Source organism: Salmo salar, chromosome ssa29 (assembly GCF_905237065.1).
Source record: "Salmo salar chromosome ssa29, Ssal_v3.1, whole genome shotgun sequence".
Taxonomy (NCBI): Eukaryota; Metazoa; Chordata; class Actinopteri; order Salmoniformes; family Salmonidae; genus Salmo; species Salmo salar.
In genome coordinates, this window is record NC_059470.1 from 11,459,811 (window position 1) to 11,479,433 (window position 19,623).

At 43.1% G+C, this 19,623-nt stretch overlaps 1 protein-coding gene across 6 annotated transcripts in view; it reads right to left on the reverse strand.

Moving 5' to 3' along the window:
* cacnb2a (calcium channel, voltage-dependent, beta 2a) overlaps positions 1-19,623 on the reverse strand; it is a 111,681-nt gene that overhangs the window by 61,884 nt on the left and 30,174 nt on the right. Inside the window, exon 1 of one of the 6 annotated variants that reach the window (XM_014180611.2) lies at positions 1,955-2,281. Coding sequence (XP_014036086.1) covers positions 1,955-1,987 — 33 coding nt within the window. The 5' untranslated portion in view covers positions 1,988-2,281. 6 annotated transcript variants of the gene reach the window in all.

The window sequence follows — 19,623 nt, forward strand, 5'->3', positions numbered from 1 at the left end:
TTGTTCTTAACTGATTTGCCTAGTTAAATAAAAAATGATGCAGTTTTAGTTTTTTTCTGCTGTGTGCCTCTCTTCTGTGTTCTCAATTCTCTGTAGTACATAGGACTTCATGTCCCACTTCTCATCAATGTGATGTGTAGTTGCAGTGATGTACGACAGCACGTTCATAGAAGTCCAACAATCTGTTGCGCCGCGTATGGTATTTGAGAGCTCGCGCTTTGTAGGACTACTTACAGATCAATCATTGAACAATTTCTTCATTCGGGCCATCAAGGTTTTTCGACATGTTGTAGTCTGGTTATAGATATTCCATTAGGGCAACTGCTGCCAGCAACGGGTTGGGTCTCACGGTGCCTCCCTTTCAGCATTGCACATGTAATGCCACTGTAGCTCAATTACACCTCGCAAAGTTAGCATTTCACAACCTTCTCATTTAACATCTTAAAGTATTGCCATACAGGATTTTGCTGCTGTCGCTTTCCCGTCTTTTTTTTTACTGTTGGCAAAGGATGACATGCGGAGCGCTTTATATCCGTGACAAATACATTTAAAGGTGCATATCTCCTCCTAACTTTACTGCATTGTTGCATTAGGTATTTGTTTAATTCACATTTTTCCCTTTATGATGATGTTCGGGACCGGTTAGTGGTAGTTTTGTGATAACTGCACTGTGATTGTAGTGGTCGTTTTATGATAACTACAGTGATTTTCATTTTGCAATGACAGTCTGTTGTTGTACTCTTCCCACAGTTTGCTTACTTGATATCTAGCGTACTCGTTCAAAACAGCCGCTGTCCTGCTGTCTCAGCTGGCCAACTGTGTTTACACTACCGCACAACCTATTCTTGCATCCAATGTGCCCAACGTCACAGCGGTTGACTGAAATGCATAGTTTGGTGGGGAAAAAAGAAAAAAGGAATGGTTTAAAAACAAGTTTAATATTTACTTGTAAAGAATACTTAGGGTACAAAGTGCTAGTCACTCAGCTTTAGAGTAGTTAGAAGGTTTACTTCGCTGCTTTTGACAGGAGCTGGCTAGTACCTGCCCATTGACTTTCAGCAATTGCGCTAAGCTAACGATATGCTACCTTCAACTTCCTTCAAACTGCATGCAGAGACATAAAAATGGTATCAATGAGTTTATCTGACTCTAGGGTAAGTAGAATATTACCCAAAATCAGCAAATCCCGAAGTATCCCTTTAAAGGGGTTCAAAAAAAGAGGTAGCTAAATGAACTAGAATGTTAACAAAAAAAATGCACAGAAAACTATGTAGTAAACCTTGAAATGGTCAGTTCATGTTTTAAATCAAATTATGTTGCTTGCATAGCCTCCATCAAATAAATAGCCTTGAGTTAGAAGTTATATGATACAAAGATCTTTACAGTCGGACAGAGGCAGATAAGCAAAGGCAGAGAAAAAAACGAGTTCTGAATAGCCATGGCTAAAGAAAGTGGGCCTTGTAAATGCTATGTGTTCACTAACTAAACAGTCTCTTTAACCAGAGGACCAGGCATTTCTCATGTCCCCGGTGTTTATTTTCCTAACGTCACATGAGCCGTTAACAACTGTCGCAGCTTTCCACTTCAGGCTAGTAACCTCCAGTCGCAAATTCAGACAAGATGCCCAAATAATCCGCTACCCCTAAAATTACCCCTGTAGGCACGCTACATAAGAGCCAGAGCCGCGACACTCTCGAGCAACACACTGACTTCCAGGAAAAGTTCTAAGGAGACAAAATAGGAAGCCCAAGATTATGCTCTTTGGAATTTGGTGTAAAAACAAAATTCTTCAAGATTCCAGAACTCTTCTACATTGTTCAGAGCGGAGAGTGAGAAAGAACAAGAGAGAATGAGATAACTACTACTGAATCTGTGCAGCATACAGATAGATAGCCTCATAATGTGTAGGCTAAGTATGTTTACAGTATGTGTCCGTGATGTTGTGTCTACTCACCAAGTCAGACTCCTCACTGCCCGAGAGATACATATCTGCCCTACCCGGCTTTGCTGTTGCCCCTGCTCTGCCCGGTCCGGGAGAAATATTCCTCAGCTACTGCCCATCTCCTCCCAGTCCCAGCACAGAGAACTCCTACTACTGCAGCACTCCTTGGCTCCTTTCAGTAAAACACACTGAAACTACATAGACTACAGTAAAGTAACCCACAAAAAGTTTGAAGTTTGGAGTTTGGCATTTGGAGTTTCAGCCCTTGTATGGCCCAGTCCTGTCCTATACCGGCTGAAAGAGAGACGAGCCTCTTCTTTCCCACGCTGGGAAAACACTCCTTCAGTGAGCTGCGACCGTTCTCCAGCCCCCCAAAACAAGCCCCCACCCCCAAACCCCTCCCACACACACATACATAGCCTGAACAAACACACATAGCCAGTTAGGAAGTAAGAACTCTGGCCAACAGGGCAGGCCTGAAAATTCCAGAATCCACCAAAAGCAGCTGCAGCAGCTTTTAATTTCTGTGTGAGTGTGTGATCCTGAGAGTTTACATGTGTTCGGCTATGCCTTGAAGAGGTTACACTTTGAGGAGAGGAAGGGTAAAGACTCAAACTTACTGTACATTGAAGCCCAACACATGTTCCTAAAACCAAAGTTCAGGAAATAATTATCTTTACTATGTTGAAAATATGCCATACGCAGATTACGTACAGAGGCTTGATCAATGCCCAATAGGCCACAAAAACGGATACACGTACTTTGAACATTCTTCATTCAGTTTATTGGGGTCCGCTGGGTGACTGTAGTGGTTAGTGTGATAGAAGTCATCTAACTTCAAACGACCATGGCCCAGTTTCCCAAAAGCATCTTACGGTTCTAATGGTGAATTTAGCCTCAAGATGCTTTTGGGAAACCATCTTTTCATAATTACACATCAGAGGCCCCCTGAGTGCGTTCGGTGCAATGTGTGCTTCTGTGCCTTTGAAATTGTGATAATATCGTCTCGGAGCTCATGTAGCAGAAACGGGCTCAAACGTGAAATAATGTGTTAAAGCGTGAGAACACCAACCCCTGCTGTGTCACTGTGTGTGAAGCGGGGCAAAAGGCTGGAGCAACCGTCACAAATAGAGTCCATATGAGTTAGGCTACACTACAGGGTCACAGAAGACCTCAGGGAGTAGGTCTATAGCAAAGACTTTCTCCTTTAAACTATATGCAAACGTAGGTGTCAATTCTGTATTGGTCAAGTTCAAGTATTGTTGCCATTATATTTTCTCATTGAATATGTTCACTTGACTCACGTCTCACTCTCTCATCCATATAACTTTAACGCATCATGGTGTCAGAAGTGGGATAAGCAGGCCTATAGCAAATCCCATGATACACCACTCCTCCTCAGCCACCTGGCATTGCCCAGTGGTGTAATCGTTAGTCCAAACCCTATCAAACAGTTGCAAAAGGTTTTTCAACGAAAACGAGTTTCTAATGGACATAGTCAGGTAGGTCCCTCCCTGTTTGGTTCTGTTTGGTTCCTAGTGAATACACCCCAGAGAGAGAGAGAGAGAGAGACATTGAGAGAACCACGTGTTTGGTGGGTAAATCCTACTAGATTATGTGACTATGTTTGCTCTGCTTTACCCCCTTTCCAAAGATTATAATCCAGAGCGTGTGCTGGGCAGTGTTAGAGACTATTGCCTCGTCAGGACAGTGATCCACGACCACCACCTAAGCCCCTACTCTACAGAACACGCCTGGTAACCAGGTTATATATCTGGTGTAACAAAACAAATACAAAACCTAGGAGGCTCATGGTTCTCACCCCATTCCATAGACTTACACAGTAATTATGACAACTTCCGGAGGACGTCCTCCAACCTACCAGAGCTCTTGCAGCATGAACGGACGTTGTCCACCCAATCAAAGGACAGAGAATGAATCTAGTACTGAGAGCATAAGCTACAGCTAGCTAGCACTGCAGTGCATAAAATGTGGTGAGTAGTTGAATCAGAGAGAGAAAGACAATAGTTGAACAGTTTTGAACAAATTCATTTCTTACAAAATTAAGGAAAAGCAAGAGAGAGCTAGCTATATTTCGTAGTATATTTCTTTTCCCTTTCACTTACTTAGCTAGCATCAAATGCAGCTATCTCGTTTAGCCGACTCAAACACCCGGCTTAAACAGTGAGGGATGCTATGTTAGCTAGCTGGCTATGGCTATCCAACACCGGAACTCTTCCAAATCAAGTTAAGCTTTTGGTTTTATAAATGCATTGCCACCGGGGCTCACTGGTGTAACTGCTAAACTGCTTGATGCTGACTACACTGTACTGCATGATTATAGCGGATTGACTGACGTTGTTAGTTCTAGTATATACCGTATGTTGACTATGACGTGACAACAATGAAGGCTGTGTGTAGCGGTTAGTGGTCATGATATGAAGGTTTGGCATGGAAAGGTTTTTTCGCCTGGTGACAGATAGGGCTGTGGCAGTCACGAAATTTAGACAGCTGGTGACTGTCAAGCAAATAACTGTCAGTCTCACGGTAATTTAACGTTCTTTTGCATAAACACATTTAGCATCGCCTGGCTTCCACACATAGCCTACAAGCCACTGATGCAGATCTTTGGAACATTCACATAATAAAAAGTATAATAAATCCATGTAATATAGCCTACACCTTCACAATAAATACATTTCTTATTTTAAACTGTTCTAAAGAAGCAGGATGTGAAGAAAATGTAGTCTATTTCAAAAGGACAGAATAGCATACTCTGAGTTGTCCTTATGTTAGGTCCTGATCTGGCCATGCCGAATGGCTGTGGGCTACACTAGTTCATTTAGCAGACAAAATTTGCTTAGAATTCCGTGGCATTACTTAATAGTATGAAGAATACAACTGAACAAACCTGCCAGTTAGGCTCTACAGCCCTTGTAAAGTGGATTAATATGCTTAAAAGTTATTTGGCCACTTTAGTTGTAATACAAACCTTATTTAAACATATAGGCCTATGGGCTGGGCTAAATGAGGTGTGCGACTATGATTCAAAAAAGGCATTGTTTCTTATGCTTCTCAAGTTATAATATATAATTCACAAGTGACAGGCTAATATTGTCACATATCAGACTATTATTGATTTAATCTTGTCTTTACATATACTAAATAATATATGTCATGCACCTGTATCGAAATAGGGTCAGCGGGGGATTTTTTTTAAATCTATGCTCTTAAATAGCGAATGGAGGACGCTTTTCCCCGTATTTTAATGCCAGCCAGGTAGGCTATACTCTTGTTGTAAATATAAGCGATGTGCTTAAAATTAGGAAAGTTGAGAAATAAATATAGTAGGCATAGCCTATAGAAAACTAATGGGATTCTCCTCTTTTTAGTAGAGGCCATCACTCTGTTTTCTCACACAATTGCATAGCCTATTGAAATGTTGCGCAACATGAGCTCATGGGCTCTCATGAAGTGTTTGATTAGATTTTTGAATACATTTGCATTGATGTCAGGGTGATTAGAGGGACAGTAGAGTGCTAAGTACCAGGCAGTTAGCAAGTTTTGTAGGCTACTAATGACCATCAGCAGCATCAGAGCTTGGAGAAGCCTAATTACCGTGACTAAACGGTCACATGGAATTTTACTGCCTTCGTAACTCGTGACCGCTGGTGTGGCGATAATATGGTCACCGCAACAGCTCTAATCACAGACAGCTGATGTGTTGTGCACTGAAGTCCACAAGCGAAGGAAAAAAGGTGAGAGGAGGAGAGCGCGTAGATAGATGCGAAAATGAATTATATTAAGGCCCCCGAGTGGCGCAGCGGTCTAAGGAACTGCATCTCAGTGCTAGAGGCGTCACTACAGACCCTGGTTCGATCTTGGGCTGTATCATAACTGGCTGTGATCGGGAGTCCCATAGGGCGGCACACAATTGGCCCAGCGTCATGTCATCCGGGTTAGGGGAGGGTTTGGATGGGGTAGGCCGTCATAGTAAAATAAAAATATGTTCTTAACTGACCTCGTTAAATAAATGGGGGAAAAAAACAAAATAAACTGGATACCCTATGCATCCACACACCCATTCTCTCACACCCCCCTACTCATATTCACCATCCCTCACTCTTCCCTCAAACTCCCATTCATATACACATACGCACATCAATATAACAGTTGACATACATGGTATATTTCCCCCTTTGAATTGTCTTTTCAGCGTCCATGTAACATTGGCATTGGCTACTTCTCTCATTACTTCAGAGAGAAGAACAGTTATTTGGGGAAAGTATAGTATAGATTGTATTGGGGGAGGGGAAAAGGATATTGTCTCAATTTACAATAAGCTGGTCTTAGGTATATAGCCTAGTGCGCTCATTGTTTTTTTCTACCTTGCCCTCTTCTCATAGCAGGGGGCTCTCCTCCTTCAACTGGGAAGGTTTCTTGTAGCTTGATTAAGCCTTCATCGGCGCTTGTGAATTCCATCCTTTTTTCCCCCTTCCATACCCACAGCACTGCCGGGAAGCCGAGCTGAGACCTCATCCCCTTTTCCTCCAGTGACTGTCTGATCAGAATGTATTCCTTGCGTCTCTCTCTCAGCTTAGCAGACAGGTCCTGGATGAATCGAATGGACCAGCCCTGGATTTTGATCTCCTTTCCCCCTGTGTTCTCAGAATGTTTATTTTGGTCTGATAGTTCCACAGTCTGAAGATTACCAAGCGTGGGTATTTAGCATTATTCTGTTTCAAGCTGATCCTATGGCATCGTTACAGATGTTCTGGTGATATACCCATGTCAAGTTCCTCTGATAACGCATAGCTGGAAAGGTCTCCTTTTTCCTCATCTTCCGTTTAGGACAATATTCTCAATTCATCTTCTAAACTTTGCAACTTTGTTTTCAAAAGGTTGATTTGGTTATTTGTTTGTTCATGCGCATGCCCCGTTTGTGTGTCTTACACGATAGCCTCGGCTTTCTTTTCGAGGGAATCTACTTTTGTAATAGTAACAGATTGTAGCAGTTAGTTTGTTTTGGTGTGCATTGAGAGCATTTTAGCTATGTTTTCCTGGAAAGTAACTGTTCATTACTTTCGTTTGCGTCTCCAAGTTGCTCCTTGTCTTTTCTTCTGGGAGAAGCCATGGCTTGTTGGATTCGTGTCGGCGCCACTTTACCAACCGATTGGTTCGCTGTTGTACAAAGCTGATTTGCTCACACTCTCCCAGTTGCTTGGGGATATGTTGATTTATCAATTTTAGAGTGCCTTTCATGTGACGGAGAAAAACTTCTGTACATTTTCTATCCTCATTATAAGATCAAATCAAATCAAATGAATTTATAAAGCCCTGCTTACATCAGCTGATATCTCAAAGTGCTGTACAGAAACCCAGCCTAAAACCCCAAACAGCAAGCAATGCAGGTGTAGAAGCACAGAAGGTGTAGAAGATGCTGTTCATTGATAGCCAGTGTACTGAGGGTTTATTAGTTAATTCATGGGTTTTAATGAGGAGGATGTGAGTGTGTTCTCTGTGATCATCTAACTAGGAGCAATGGTGCACTTTGTGTGTGTGTGTGTGTGTGTGTGTGTGTGTGTGTGTGTGTGTGTGTGTGTGTGTGTGTGTGTGTGTGTGTGTGTGTGAGTGCGTGCGACAGATATCAGTAATTGGGGTGGGTTGAGCCAAGGTTTGAACAGATCAATTGTCCTCTTGTTCTGCCATATCTACAAAATATGACCTTTCATGAACAAACTGGCATAACGTTGTCATCATCCCTAAAGCATATGTAAAATGAAGACTTGTCCCAGTTTCATCAGCATCAATACTGAGCGTGCGTCCCAAATGGCACCCTATTCCCTATATAGTGGATTACTTTTTACCAGGGCAATAGGGTATAGGGCAGGGATCATCAACTAGATTCAGCCATGGGCCGATTTCTTTCTTGAGCGGATTGTCTGGGCCCCAGAACATAATTACAAATAATTTGTAGATGGCAAATTGACCGCAAAAAGCCCCAAAAGATATGTTTGACTAAAACATAATAATGTGTATTTCTATTATGCATGGCAATACTTGGGAAGTGATTTCTTTAACAAAAATCACTTGGAGCGGATTTCCTGGTGTTTTTCCCAGTCTTTTATTTCAAACAATGAAAAAAAAATATATACAATTTTTTGGCTCAGAAAACTTGGGGCCAAATCAAACCACCAGCGGACTGCCAGTGGGGGAACCCTGGTATAGGGGATAGAGTGCCATTTGGGACAAAGCCTGAGAGAGTAGGAGGTGACTGACTGGTAGTTGTGGGAGATGGAAAACCCACATTCTCTCATTGGCTAAAATAAGAATGTGGACAAGTGCAAGTGCCCTGTGGCATTCTAAATTCATTACATTCACAAAAAAGGTTCAAAACTATAAAAAATGAAACAAATAAAAATAACCATGGTTTTCAAACCACTCAGCTTCCATTAACTCCCAAAATAACCTGCCCGGAAACAGTGCCTCACCCTTGGAAGAGACACTGGTTATCAATATAAGCTACTGTATGAATCATGAAAGGCATTTTTCTACTCGCTCCTTAAACTCAGATCACATATTGACTCAATATCCCAAAGTAGGGACCATGTCCATAAAGCGTCTCAGAGTATGAGTGATGATCTAGGATCAGGTCCCCAGTCTGTGTAATCTCATTCACTAAGTTCTAAAAGCCAAAACTGATCCTAGATCAGACTCGGAGATGATTTGTGAATACGGGCACTGAGCAAACATCAAATCAATCTTATTCAACCACCCAAACAGACCCAAAGAGCTCTAAGGCTGTGTTTACACAGGCAGCCTAATTCTGATATTTTTCCACTAATTGGCCTTTTGATAAATCATATCAGCTCTTTTGCCAATAATTAGGTCAAAAATCTGAATTGAGCTGCTTATGTAAACGCAGCCTAATTGATCAATTGCACATTCCTTTGTGGAACGATATAATAAATCATAATGAACAAACTACAGTATGACTGTATTTCTTACAGTATGTTCACTTCTTCCATTGTTAATCTGTAAAATCCCATTAAATGAGAGTGGACGTTTTTGTAAAGTCAACAAGAACACTGGTGTAACACTAATGGGCTAGAATAAGCCACTATTAGATTATTAAAGAGCTTTCTCCAATCTGTAGCACTTCTTCCTAGGGGTTTTTGTCTTGCCAACAATCCTATTACACAAATGAAATTCTCCAAGATTACACTCTGTGCAATCAATTTGAATTCCTAGGAGAAAAACCCCGTAAACACTTCCAATTGTCCAATTCTCTGAATTCCTAGGCCAAAAAAAACAACATACAACTTTTTATCAGTCAAATGTTTGAAGGGGAGAATAAAAACAATAGTGAAATGTAGGGATGCGCCATTATTACATTTTTGGCCGATACCGATATCCGATATTTTCCTTGCCAAAAAACCCGATACCGATACCCGATATTTAAAAAATGTAGCGGCCTTTTAAGCATTCTAGCACAGTTAAATGGTTGAAACACACACACGCACACACACACGCAAACACACACGCATACACACACACACTGACCAAAAAGTTATTGTTGGCATTTACGAATGTCCCCATTACCAGTAAAACATAATCAAAACCTATTTCTTTCACTTACTTGCTGTGTTGTTTCATTCTCAACCAGGATTTCATCAGACATGTCAAGCAGTGAAGTTTCAGCTGTCTGTCCGTGGCCTCTCTTCCTTGGTGCGCACTGTCACTGTGTCCGTTTCCATCTTGTCCAGCTGTGTCTAACATTTCACATAAATTCTGTTTCTTATCTGCATCGAAGTATCGGTCCTTGTACCTAGCATGGAGCATGGTGGCAACACAGTAAAGAGGCTCAGAGAGAATGCCACCGAATTGCTTGTTCGCTTGTTCACAGCATCTAGTAAAGTACTTTTCCAAGTTAACCCGACGGTCTGTGTTGGCATTTTTGTTGATCAGGCGTTTCAATGCCATGACAGAGGGTATCACGTCTGCTGGAGACGCAGTTGATGAGCTTATTTCTCAAGTCAGTTGTTTGAATGGAGCTAGGAGTGTGTTCATGTTTACAAGTTTCAAACATGTTCTCAAATGCCATTAAAATGGCAGCAGCGGTATGAGAACCAGCACATTCTTGAGCATGCAATACGGCTTTCCTCAGTACGAAATCCTTGTCAACCCACTGTGCTGTCAGACTCAGCATGCTCATGGGGCTGACATCGCTGGTCCAAATGTCAGTCGTGAAGCTAATAGCAGTGACGCCCATAGCAAGTAGCTAATGGATGTGTGTTACAACAATACTGTGTAACTCCGGAAGGGTAACATCTGAAAAATAGCGCCTACTTGGTAGTGTGTACCGGGGCTCGAGTTGCTCGACCAGTCGGCGAAAGCCAACATCATCCACGACATAGAACGGTTGATTGTCAAGGGCAATGAATTCCATTATCTTGGCGTTAATGGATTTCGCCTTTGAGTTGTCTCGCCAAAATGTTCTTACTGCTCGACCTGTTGACTGCTCGATCCACACAGCAGACATTGTGGGCTAGGTTAGGAATGCGGTGTTGCATCTCTCTACGTTGTATATGTGTGCATGTCAGCTTTGACATCAGCGTTAAGCTAGACATCAGGCCGATGCCGATGTTGGCATTTTTAGCTAATATCAGCCGATTCAGGTATGCTTACCGATATATCGTGCATCCCTAGTGAAATGGTGAAATCTGTTAAGGATGTTTTACGTACAAGTACAGTAACTACTACACACTTCCCAGTAGGCTTGGCCGGTATACAGTATATACCGTACACCGGGGTATTTTGAAAAAGCCCCGGGATGGTTTTTCAATACTCTCAATACCGTCAAAACTATTGGACATTTTTCAATACATTTTAAATATTTGTAGCTACTTAAGTTATTACCTGCAGTCAACTTGTGCAATATCTTAGGAGATACAACAGGATGCTTTCTTCATTTCACCGGTCACATTTTTTTAAATGATGAAGCTTACCGTAGTTCCCTAGAACAGTTGAGCCAGTCACATATTTTTTATGTAAATAGCACAATAGGAGAACGCGAGCTGGTGAGTCTGCAAAGTTCTTTATCTATCAGTGAGTGTCTGCCGTGCGGCACACCTGAGGTGATGAAGTAACACTTGTGTGCATATGTTTGCCATCAGATATCTTACAATGGCTTTCTGCCAGAAGTCAAAGAGCTCTGGATGAGTTTTCTGTACGGCTGCCATTTTTTCCCCTGTGCTTCCTACTAGCGTTATTTTCTCCATTCTTCTTTTCATCTGCTCCATGTACACATGTTGCTCTTCCTTCAGAAAGCATGCATTACAACTTTGTTAATTTGCACAACTTCTCTTGTTCACTTTCACTTGAAAATGTCCACACTCACTGAAAATAGTAGCTACTTGCTATGCTTATATAACTTTATGAGCTGGATTTGCCTGTCTTTGCAATTAGTTTGTTTGTTTTCGCTCATTAGCATTTAGCTAACAGCGTCTATGTGATTTCGCTATAGGTTTATACTAATTTTGTTAGCATTCTGGTAATATATGCCCAATGGGCTTTTCTTGTGTTTTTAGAGCCCCCTTACGTGCTATGCCGATGAAACCGAAAAGCTATGATTGTTTCTCTGAGTAAAGTAATGTAATGCTGCACCTAAAGAGCATATGCTCATTATCCTCTGACTGGAGTATAGTGAGTCCTAATGAACCACCCCCCCGGGGCAGAGCAGAGCAGCATCTGAGAGGGGTTACCTTAGTTACATGGGCACTGCCCTGGCGCCCCAGGACTGATTAGCTCTAATTACAGAAATATAGAGGCGGAAGTGTGTGAGAGAGAGAGGAGGGAGGGAGGGAGAGAGAAGGTTAAGAGATAGGAAGAGCGATATGGAAAACAGAGAGAGAGAGAGAGAGAGACCCAGCTGCTCACTGCGCTGCTGTCTCTCTCAGCTCTCAGCCACTAAAGAGCTGTGCTAGGCGTTAAATCACAATCACGCTCAACCTGCTAACAAATATCACACATAAACGCGCCAACCCTCCTCATCTGTCAAATCTTACAAAATACTGGGGGGGAAAAGTTTATGATTTCACATTACATTTACATTACACATAACATTTTCCTAATCACTTCTGTTTGTTGATGCACTGTGCATTCAGCAAGGGCTGTCAAATCAAATATATTCCCTTCATTAGGCCTACTGAAAAAGATCTGTGTCTGTATCTCTACTTTGAGTTACCTCTTGTACAAACACATAGAAGGGGGAGGAGAGCAACACAGAGAGCAACACAGAGAGCCCACCTCTGTGAGAACATTTGAACTCAACACTCACAGTGAGGTACGCTATGTGAAAATCACATGTATTCTAGTGAATGTGTAGTCTACCCAGAAACAAGGTTGGGTCCAATTCCAATTTTCCCCAATGCTTTTCAAAGGAATTGGAATGTCAGTTTACTTCCCGAATTGAAATATGCAATTGAGCCCAACTAGAAAAGCCATGCAAAGCTCAATACCTACGTTCATTATGAAAATCAGAAAGCAAAGCTTACCCTCAAAACCAGGTGTTTGCTTCTTGGAGGCTTTGGTTCTATTGGAGGCTTGTCCAGCATCCCAAGGGGAATCGGAATCATGAGCACAGATAAGAGAATGCCCCAATGCTTAATGAACAGTGACTAGGCTACCAACACAAGAACAGATTAGCACATACTAGCCCAGACAACAGGCAGCTATGCAGATCACCGCACCAGTATAGAAGTGGCAATGTGCTAAACTGAACACTGAGTCACTGTATGCTTACTGAACACATTGGCTGTCCCACATGGACGCCTATGAAAAACTCTTCAGCCGGGTAAATTAGCTAGGACTGCTGTCCCGATATAGTCAGGCACAGACAGGCACGCCAACAAACGTAACCCGCACGTACGCATGCATGCCAGACACGCATGCACATGTACACACACACTGCAATGGAGGGAATTGACAGACGGACAGAAATACAGACAGGCAGGCAGACAGACACTACCATCAGACAAACAGACGGGTGATTCCACGCCAGCGTAGGCAGAAAATATTTTTGCTATCTCAGATTGTTCTGGCAATTCTCACATAGAAACTTAATTGGAAGGAAGGACGTTTGATATGCTTTTTAAATTTCTATCACAAATAATACAAATAAAAAATAATGATGAAAGTGGCAATTTTAGGAAATGTTTTGACATATACATGCCTCATGTAAGACCCTATGATCTGTGAACCGTACATGATACAGATATCTTGGCAGTGGTACTTAAGTACAAATACTTTAAAGTACTACTTAACTAGTTTTTTAGCCTATCTGTACTTTACATTTATATTTTTGACAACATTTACTTTTACTTCACTACATTCCTAAAGAAAATAATATACTTTTTACTCCATACATTTTCCCTTACACCCAAAAGTACTCGTTACATTTTGAATGCATAGCAAGACAGAAAAATGGTCCAATTCGTGCACTTATCAAGAGAACATCCCTGGTCATCCCTACTGCCTCTGATCTGGCGGACTCACTAAATACACATGCTTCATTTGTAAATTATGTCTGAATGTTGGTGTGTGCCCCTGGCTAGCTGTAAAAAAAATAAAAAATAAAAGTATTTGGTGCCATCTGGTTTGCCTACAATAAGGAATTTGAAATGATTTATACTTTTGATACTTAAGTATATTTTAGCAATTACATTTTCTTTTGATACTTAAGTATATTCAAACCAAATACTTTTAGACTTTTACTCAAGTAGTAATTTACTGAGTGACTTTCATTTTTACTTGATTCATTTTCTATTAAGGTATGACAAGTGGGTACTTTTTCCATCACTGCATCTTGGTGTAATTATACTCATTACAGTGTGCTCTAAAATAAGGACTATGTGTAAATTCTGAAAGAAATGTTTTCACGTTCATTTATTCACGATGAAACATATTAAAATGAATATCTCAAAAGTACCCTTTTTGATTTAGCCTATTTGAAGTCATATTGTTTGGAATAATATACTTTACAAGTACATCACATGTCCAAGATACTCTGCTACTTTTGAAGTTATTATACATTTTATGAACACCACCAACACAGGGAATGGGAAATTAGATTCAAAGCGAACTTCCTCTGCTAGTAATTTGCTGAATGTAAAGGAGGGCTGTGATTGGTTAATGACCTATAATGTCAGTTTCGATGTATAAAATGGGTTATATATCCAAAAGTACCAAAATGTCTAAACATAAGCAAAATCAAAAAGGGTACTTTTTTGAATAAATGAATGTGAATTGTTTTATTTCAGAATCTAAACATAGTCCTTCCACACTACAATGAGTTTAATGACCAAGATGCTGTCGGTACCATGTACGCATCACATATCATAGGGTGTTACAGGAGGAATGTATAGCTCTAAAAAAGGCCTGATATGGCCGCTTACATCATGACTTTCTCCAAAATGATTTGTGATTCAAATGTCAAAAGCATATCAAACATCGTTCCTCCCAATAAAGTTTCTATGTGAGAGTTGGCAGAACAATTTGAGATACCAAAAATATGTTACGCTTACACTGGCGCGGAAGCGCCCACAGACAGACAGATAGACTCCTATCCCCCTAGTGGTTTGAGGGCAGGGTACCATGGCACTGTCCTCGTTAATTAGCTGGATGAGTGGAAGGAATGTCTCTGTTATGCTGCTATGACATGACATTTACAGGCGCACACACACACACACAAATACACAAACACACACCTATGCACACACAAATAAGAGTCTTTAAGTCAGTTCTAAGGGTACCATAGGCAAAGTGTCTGAGCATCAACCATCTCTGAAATAGAGGACACAGAATATGATACAGGGCAGTCATATGATGTGTCAAACTCTAGCCTCTGTAGAAGAGCAACAACCCACGAGTGCAATGCCTCCATGTCTATTTGATCTCCTTCTCACTTTGTAATGATTGCTTCTCGGAATGGAGATTTAAAGTGTCTTGCACCAATCCAGGATTGACCGAGAAAGAAACTATCGCCATCCTTTTTGGCGGACAAACACTGGTTGTCAGTGTTTTGGTTGGCAAAGGCACTTCTGATACTGTCAGGACCGTCGTAATGATTGGACCAAGGCGCAGCGTGAGTAGCGTTCCACATCTTTATTATAACGTGAAACTTCAGCAAAATACAAAAACAATAAATGAATCAAACGAAATGTGAAGACAGTGAAATGCAAACAGGCACCTACACAAAAACAAGATCCCACAAAACACAGTGGGGAAATGGCTGCCTAAATATGATCTCACTAACGCTAAACAGCTGCCTCTGATTGGGAACCATACCAAGCACACCAACATTGAAATAAACAACATAGAACACCCCCAGTCACACCCCCAGTCACGCCCTGAACCAAGGGCTCTCTATGGTCAGGGCATGACAGTAACCCCCCAAAGGTGTGGACTCCGGCCACAAAACCTGAAACCAAATAGGGAGGGTAGGGGGGGGTGATTAGTGTCGGTGGCGGCTCTGGTGCGGGATGAAGTACCCGCTCATCCCGCGGATCCGCCAGCATCGGGGGCGGCTCTGGTGCGGAACTAAGAACCCGCTCAGCTCGCGGATCCACCATCTTTGGTGGTGGCTCTGGTGCGGGCCGAAGAAACCGCTCATCCCGCGGATCCAGCCATGAACCCAGGCTGAACACTGTGCCTGAACTGGATCTCGATGCCGAGGAAGGCTCCTGCCATGGAGCGGGACTGGACACCAGCCCTGGCCTGGACATCGGTGCAGAGGAAGACTCCTGCCATGGAGCGGGACTGGACGCCAAGTCTGGACTGGGCATAGGCGCGGCGAGGAGAGCTCCTGCCATGGAGCTGGACTGGACGCCATGTTTGGAAGCTCCGGACCGTTGACCGTCTCAGGAGGCTCCGGACCGGGAACCGTCGCTGGAGGCTCAGGACCGGGGACCGTCGCCGGAAGCTCCGGACCGGGGACCGTCGCTAGAAGCTCCGGACTGGGAACTGTCGCCGGAAGCTCTGGACTGTGAAGGCGCACTGGAGGCCTGATGCGTGGGGCCGGCACATGACGTACCGGACTGGGGAGGTGCACTGGAGGCCTGGTGCGAGGAGCTGGCACAGGACGTACTGGGCTGTGAAGGCACATTGGAGACCTGGTGCGTATAGCCAGCATCAATTGTACCGGAACTATGACACACTTCGCACGGTGAGTGCGAGGAGCTGGCACAAGACGTACTGGACTGGGGAGGCGCACTGAAGGCCTCATGCGTGGGACCGGCACAAGTTGCACCGGACTGGTGACACGCTCCTTCAAACGCCTGCGTTGCCGCATACTCTTAGCCAACTCCATTCTCCGGTATCCCTCCTCGCACTGTTCCATTGACTCCCAGGCGTGCTCTGGTACTCTCCTTGGGTCGACTGACCACCTCTCTATCTCCCCCCAGGTTGTCACTGGCTCACTCCCCGGCTCCGCCGACCACCCCGTGTGCCCCACCCAAAAAATATTTTCGGGCTGTCTTTTGGGCTGTCCTTGTGGCCGCGAACCCCTGGCGTCGTCGCTGTCCTCCCTTCTCTCCCTGCGTCTGCTTCCACGGAAGGTTTTCGTGTCCTCGATCTCCTTGTAAGTCCAGGATGCCATCTCCTCCTGGGCACGCTGCTTGGTCCTGTTGTGGTGGGATCTTCTGTCACGATCGTCGTAATGATTGGACCAAGGCGCAGTGTAAGTAGCGTTCCACATCTTTATTATAACGTGAAACTTCAGCAAAATACAAAAACAATAAATGAATCAAACGAAATGTGAAGACAGTGAAATGCAAACAGGCACCTACACAAAAACAAGATCCCACAAAACACAGTGGGGAAATGGCTGCCTAAATATGATCCCCAATCAGAGACAACGCTAAAAAGCTGCCTCTGATTGGGAACCACACCAAGCACACCAACATAGAAATAAACAACATAGAACACCCCCCAGTCATGCCCTGACCTAATATAACATAGAGAACCAAGGGCTCTCTATGGTCAGGGCGTGACAGATATATTTAGCATAAAACGATGGCAACTATAATAAAGGCCTATATGAAAATATATGGAAACACCAAGTCCACAGGTGATGTTATGGAAATAGCCTACAGACCTTTCAGCCAAAGAGATGTCTCATTCATATCTGGGTCTAATTTACAAGGCACCAAACCGGAGGAATACGGACTAAAACAGGAAGGGACTACATGGATTTGTCCAATAAGAAATGCACATTTCCATGTTCTGTTGCAAAACGTTTTAAAATGTTTTCCATTGCATGCCCTAATGAATACAACCCAGTGGTAGGATGAGAGACACTCCAGCATGAGGAAGAACTATAGTTATAGTAACTGCCTTCATCTGAGTCTGTCATCTTCATATAGAAGTTACAGAGTTCACATACATGTTCTAGCCACACAGACACACCGGCATACAACCAGGCCAAACTACACAAAAGCTAGGTAACTGAAGCAAACACATGAAACAAAGAAGTCTGTAGCCTACAAAGTAAGCATGGCAAAAGTCAAAATAATAAATCATCCCACTAACACAAAGACAGAGGTCCACCATTCTGAATAACTGTTGATATTTTACCTTTGGCTTCTTCGACATGCTCGCCGTCCCAGACTGCCAGAGGCACCTGTGTCGCTACCTCTCTGTTCCAATGCGACTGCAATGAATTATGGAAATCCCATGGATTTGTTCAGAGTACCATGACCCAGGGGTACAAGCAGCTGACGCCTTACATAAAAAAAAATACCCAACCTATTTACCCTCAGTCAAAATGGAATTAAACTCAACAAAAAAAAAGTTAAGCTCTACTGACAAGTCGCTCTCCATTAAACCGATCGACCAATCGATCGGTTTAATGTTGACTGAGCCCATCTGTTGTTGACTGAGCCCATCTGAGGATCTCTGGGGCAGATACACACACACACACACACACACACACACACACACACACACACACACACACACACACACACACACACACACACACACACACACACCATGGGGCCGGTGCCTCTGAGCATACCCATACACACAAACACACACATGGAGCTATGTAGCCGTGATAGACATCATCGGTGTCATGGTTCGCTCCAGTGTTTTTCTTCAGCTCGCTGGGCATTAGGCTTTAATTTGATAGTGTGACATCTGTCGCCTGGGCTGAGCTCCCTTACCGCACACACACACACACACACACACACACACACACACACACACACACACACACACACACACACACACACACACTTATCGCATCTCTTACAGACACATCTCTCACAGTCTTTACACACACATCTTACACACTCACCACACGCACTCACCTCACTCTTCATCACTCAGATGTATCCCATCTAGGGCTGGGCTGTATACCATATTTTACGATATACCGGTATTGTTGCACGGTCCGGTTTGGGTTTTACTTGACCTTCTATAACGGTATTTGAATGTTTGGTTTGTTAAACGTGATAAGTCTTGCGTTCCGTCCATTTTTATACTTTAGCTACTTGAGTCATCCCTCTCCGCTCTCTCCGCTCTCTCTCTCTCCATGCCGCTTATCCACATAGAACTATCCCCGCCCCGTCACTGAAGGAGCACATTTGTTGTTCCTGGACCACGAGACACTTGCGTTCAGTCTGCATGGTCAACGCAGGACATGCAACAATGTTGATGACTTATGATGGCGTTTCCACTTCTTAATGCTTCTTAATATCAATCCACAAGTGGTGTATCATCACACTATTAGTTTGTGGTTCTTACATCTGCAAACAGCTAGTTTGTCTCTTCTTAGCAAGTTCTAGCTAAATCGTGTTAGACGCTAATGCTAATCGACAGACCGACACTACCATCTGGAGCCCTATCCCTGGCCCCGCCTGGCCTCCCTGGCCCTCGTTAGTGCTATTGATGTGGCTGGTCGTCAGTGTTGGGTACCATCACATCACAGCATCTGTATTGTAACTATTATTCCGATTGCATCACATAGAGATCCTTTAACTCACTATTTCATTGTGTATTGCATCAGGTCTGTCCATGAAGGTCAGGGTAACCGGTCTGAAATAACTTTTGTCATGAGGTAATAATGCAGTCTAGTGTTAGTAAGGTTTTGCTGGTCAGGTCAGTCAGAGGAAGGGTTAAGCCATAATTGATGGCTTGTTCATTTGCTGTTGTTTTATCTGTGAGTGCTCACCTGGAGTATCTGGCTAGATGGCGGATTTGATGATGATCCAACTCTATTGAAGATTGTACCTGATTCTATTGTAGATTTGTCCAGATTGACTACTGTTGTCTATGGCCTAGGGATTTCACTGCCAACTTGATCAGACTCCACCCAATACTAGATGCAAGTGTTACTGCACTGCTCCATATCATGCAGGTGCAGCACGAGGATAGAATGCAGAAAGAAGCATGTACACACCATATGGGTTTCCTCCCTCTGGAGGAAAACACACAAAATACACCCATTTTTACGCACACTCACAATACGGTTCAGAGGGGAAATGCACGCAGGTAAGATTTACGTCATGAATCGTGTTCTGGAGGCAGCTCTGCAGAGTGGTCACGAGCTGGCACAGCCATAAAGTCATACAATCTGAACCTAATCCTAACTTAACCTGTTGGGTCTAGGGGGCAGCATT